At 34.3% G+C, this 4,900-nt stretch overlaps 1 protein-coding gene across 1 annotated transcript; it reads left to right on the plus strand.

The window, feature by feature from the left end:
- Nucleotides 1-1,210: 1,210 nt before the first annotated feature.
- Nucleotides 1,211-2,404, plus strand: LOC137634707 (uncharacterized). Its single transcript, XM_068367197.1, has one exon. The coding sequence runs from the start codon at nt 1,211-1,213 to the stop codon at nt 2,402-2,404; it is 1,194 nt and encodes a 397-aa protein (XP_068223298.1).
- Nucleotides 2,405-4,900: the final 2,496 nt, after the last annotated feature.

Genomic DNA, 4,900 nt, shown 5'->3' on the forward strand with positions numbered 1-4,900 from the left:
GATACAGTAGAGGCAGGATTAATAGAGCACTCTATTAATCCTGTTGTAGAGGGACGTGAGTCGACAAGCTCAGGGCAGTGTGCGAAGTATTTAAAGAAGGCTCTTGATTATGATGAAATTATTTTGATTAATAACTGGGGCAGAACATTCAATATGAATTCTGTGAATTTGGTTAGAATGTATCCAATGTTTTATAATGAATTTCATTAAGAAAAATAAGCATAGTTCTTATAGTAATGATATAAAAAAAATGTCATTGGCTTTCCTAGCGCATCTCAGAAGTTAATCTTTAGGGAAATCATCTATTTAGGTACTTAGGCATTTCTTTTAATTTGATTGAAAATTTTGATTCTATATTGACACGTATTTTGAGTGGAGAATATCTTAACGTGGAGAAAGGGTTTGTGTATCGCCACGATCAGCAGAACTGTACTATACTCAATTTTTTTTTAATGAGGCACATTTGCACTGACTCGCAGCGGTGCCCTTTTAGTTCGGAAAAATTTTCTGCTCTCTGATTGGTTGGAATTATCTTGTCCAACCAATCAGCGATCACGGAACTTTTCCGAGCTAAATGGCATCTCTGTGAGCCAGTGCAAACCTGCCTCACTAAAAAGAATTGACTATAATCAAGTGTACCCATACAAAGTTGGTTTGCAGTGAGCGATCAGACAAAATCTCCCACCATAACCAATCCGCGAACCCCAGACATTAAGGGTATGTCTGTGGCCTTTGTCATGCAGTGGACTAAAAACAGCTGCATTTGTTATTATTATTATTATTATTATTATTATCTATGCTACAACCCTAATTGGAAATTATGATGCTATAAGCCCAAGGGCTCCAACAGGAAAAAATAGCCCGATGAGGAAAGGAAACAAGGAAATGAATAAACTGTAAGAGAAGTAATAACAATTAAAATCAAACATTTTAAGATAATTAACAACATTAAATTAGATCTACCATATATCTATATGAAGCAGAATATTTGATTCTTTGCATAAACGGAAAATTCTACATTTACTTGCTACCCGTAGAATTCCATAGGTATTATTGCATGAATATCGTATGTCTGTTATTCAAATTGCATGGACATTGGACATTGCAAGTGAAGTCTGTTATTCAAATTGCATGGACGTTGCAAGTAAAATCTATTATTCAAATTGCATCTACATTGCAAGTAAAGTCTGTTATTCAGATTGCATGGACAATGCAAGTAAAGTTTGTTATTCAAATTGCATGGACATTGCAAGTAAAGTCTTCTATTCAAATTGCATGGATATTGCAAGTAACGACTGTTGTTATTCAAATTGCATGGACATTGCAAGTAAAGACTGTTATTCAAAATGTATGGACATTGCAAGTAAAGTCTGTTATTCAAATTGCATGCACATTGGACATTGCAAGTAAAGTCGGTTATTCAAATTGCATGGACGTTGCAAGTAAAATCTATTATTCAAATTGCATCTACATTGCAAGTAAAGTCTGTTATTCAGATTGCATGGACAATGCAAGTAAAGTTTGTTATTCAAATTGCATGGACATTGCAAGTAAAGTCTTCTATTCAAATTGCATGGATATTGCAAGTAACGACTGTTGTTATTCAAATTGCATGGACATTGCAAGTAAAGACAGTTATTCAAAATGTATGGACATTGCAAGTAAAGTCTGTTATTCAAATTGCATGGATATTGCAAGTAACGACTGTTGTTATTCAAATTGCATGGACATTGCAAGTAAAGACTGTTATTCAAATTGCATGGACATTGCAAGTAAAGTCTTCTATTCAAATTGCATGGATATTGCAAGTAAAGTCTTCTATTCAAATTGCATGGACATTGCAAGTAAAGTCTTCTATTCAAATTGCATCGATATTGCAAGTAACGACTGTTGTTATTCAAATTGCATGGACATTGCAAGTAAAGACTGTTATTCAAATTGCATGGACATTGCAAGTAAAGTCTTCTATTCAAATTGCATGGATATTGCAAGTAAAGTCTTCTATTCAAATTGCATGGACATTGCAAGTAAAGTCTTCTATTCAAATTGCATCGATATTGCAAGTAACGACTGTTGTTATTCAAATTGCATGGACATTGCAAGTAAAGACTGTTATTCAAATTGCATGGACATTGCAAGTAAAGTCTTCTATTCAAATTGCATGGATATTGCAAGTAACGACTGTTGTTATTCAAATTGCATGGACATTGCAAGTAAAGACTGTTATTCAAAATGTATGGACATTGCAAGTAAAGTCTGTTATTCAAATTGCATGGACATTGCAAGTAAAGTCTGTTATTCAAATTGCATGGACATTGCAAGTAAAGTCTGTTATTCAAATTGCATGGACATTGCAAGTAAAGTCTGTTATTCAAATTACATGGACATTGGACATTGCATGTAAAGACTGTTATTCAAAATGTATGGACATTGCAAGTAAAGTCTGTTATTCAAATTGCATGGACATTGCAAGTAAAGTCTGTTATTCAAATTGCATGGACAATGCAAGTAAAGTATGTTATTCAAATTGCATGGACATTGCAAGTAAAGTCTGTTATTCAAATTACATGGACATTGGACAATGCAAGTAAAGTCTGTTATTCAAATTGCATGGATATTGCAAGTAACGGCTGTTATTCAAATGGCATGGACATTGCAAGTAAAGACTGTTATTCAAAATGTATGGACATTGCAAGTAAAGTCTGTTATTCAAATTGCATGGACAATGCAAGTAAAGTCTTTTATTTAAATTGCATGGACAATGCAAGTAAAGTCTGTTATTCAAATTGCATGGACATTGCAAGTAAAGTCTGTTATTCAAATTACATGGACATTGGACATTGCAAGTAAAGTCTGTTATTCAAATTGCATGGATATTGCAAGTAACGGCTGTTATTCAAATGGCATGGACATTGCAAGTAAAGACTGTTATTCAAAATGTATGGACATTGCAAGTAAAGTCTGTTATTCAAATTGCATGGACATTGCAAGTAAAATCTATTATTCAAATTGCATCTACATTGCAAGTAAAGTCTGTTATTCAGATTGCATGGACAATGCAAGTAAAGTCTGTTATTCAAATTGCGTGGACATTGCAAGTAAAGTCTTCTATTCAAATTGCATGGATATTGCAAGTAACGACTGTTGTTATTCAAATTGCATGGACATTGCAAGTAAAGACTGTTATTCAAAATGTATGGACATTGCAAGTAAAGTCTGTTATTCAAATTGCATGGACAATGCAAGTAAAGTCTGTTATTTAAATTGCATGGACAATGCAAGTAAAGTATGTTATTCAAATTGCATGGACATTGCAAGTAAAGTCTGTTATTCAAATTACATGGACATTGGACATTGCAAGTAAAGACTGTTATTCAAAATGTATGAACATTGCAAGTAAAGTCTGTTATTCAAATTGCATGGACATTGCAAGTAAAGTCTGTTATTCAAATTGCATGGACAATGCAAGTAAAGTATGTTATTCAAATTGCATGGACATTGCAAGTAAAGTCTGTTATTCAAATTACATGGACATTGGACATTGCAAGTAAAGACTGTTATTCAAAATGTATGAACATTGCAAGTAAAGTCTGTTATTCAAATTGCATGGACATTGCAAGTAAAGTCTGTTATTCAAATTGCATGGACAATGCAAGTAAAGTATGTTATTCAAATTGCATGGACATTGCAAGTAAAGTCTGTTATTCAAATTACATGGACATTGGACAATGCAAGTAAAGTCTGTTATTCAAATTGCATGGACAATGCAAGTAAAGACTGTTATTCAAAATGTATGGACATTGCAAGTAAAGTCTGTTATTCAAATTGCATGGATATTGCAAGTAACGGCTGTTATTCAAATGGCATGGACATTGCAAGTAAAGACTGTTATTCAAAATGTATGGACATTGCAAGTAAAGTCTGTTATTCAAATTGCATGGACAATGCAAGTAAACTCTGTTATTTAAATTGCATGGACATTGCAAGTAAATTTTGTTATTCAAATTGCATGGCAATGCAAGTAAATTCTGTTATTCAAATTGCATGGACATTGCAAGTAAAGTCTGTTATTCAAATTGCATGGACATTGCAAGTAAAGTCTGTTATTTAAATTGCATGGACATTGGAAGTAAAGTCTGTTATTCAAATTGCATGCACATTGCAAGTAAAATGTTATTCAAATTGCATCTACATTGCAAGTAAAATCTGTTATTCAAATTGCATCTACATTGCAAGTAAAGTCTGTTATTCAAATTGCATGCACATTGGACATTGCAAGTAAAGTCTGTTATTCAAATTGCATGCACATTGCAAGTAAAGTCTGTTATTCAAATTACATGGAAATTACAAGTAAAGTCTGTTATTCAAATTGCATGGACAATGCAAGTAAAGTCTGTTATTCAAATTGCATCTACATTGCAAGTAAATTCTGTTATTCAACCACATGACCAACAGTAATCAGAAGCCTTTTTACCACCTCCACCTAAAACTTCAACATGCCCCAAATCTGTGCCTCTTCTCTTCCGCCATCCTCCGAAATGCATCCCGTCTGCACAGGAGCATAAATCACGTCGGATTAGCCGGGATTAGCCCCAATCCTTCGCATCTATGCACACTGACAACTTTCCAACATGGGAAAAAAAAAATTGATATTTGACGAGACGATTTTCTTGAGCATTAACTGCGGATAATCGGAGGATGCTTTCTGCTTTATCAGTTCCCCCTCTTGTTTATGAGATGACTGAAAGAGGGGAGGAAAGCAGGATGGAAAGAGGGGAACCAAGAGGAGGAGGAGGAGACGAAGAGGGCCCTGAACGACATAATAGGAACGGGATACGGGCAAATATGTAACAGGTGAGGGGAGGGAGAAGCCTGCGATGAAATTTGAGAAGAGACACTG

This window comes from Palaemon carinicauda, chromosome 45 (assembly GCF_036898095.1).
Source record: "Palaemon carinicauda isolate YSFRI2023 chromosome 45, ASM3689809v2, whole genome shotgun sequence".
NCBI classification, from domain to species: Eukaryota; Metazoa; Arthropoda; class Malacostraca; order Decapoda; family Palaemonidae; genus Palaemon; species Palaemon carinicauda.

Excerpts from the sequence above, each read along its gene's own strand:
- LOC137634707 (XM_068367197.1), top strand. The coding sequence starts at position 1,211 with ATGCAAGTAAAGTTTGTTATTCAAATTGCATGGACATTGCAAGTAAAG.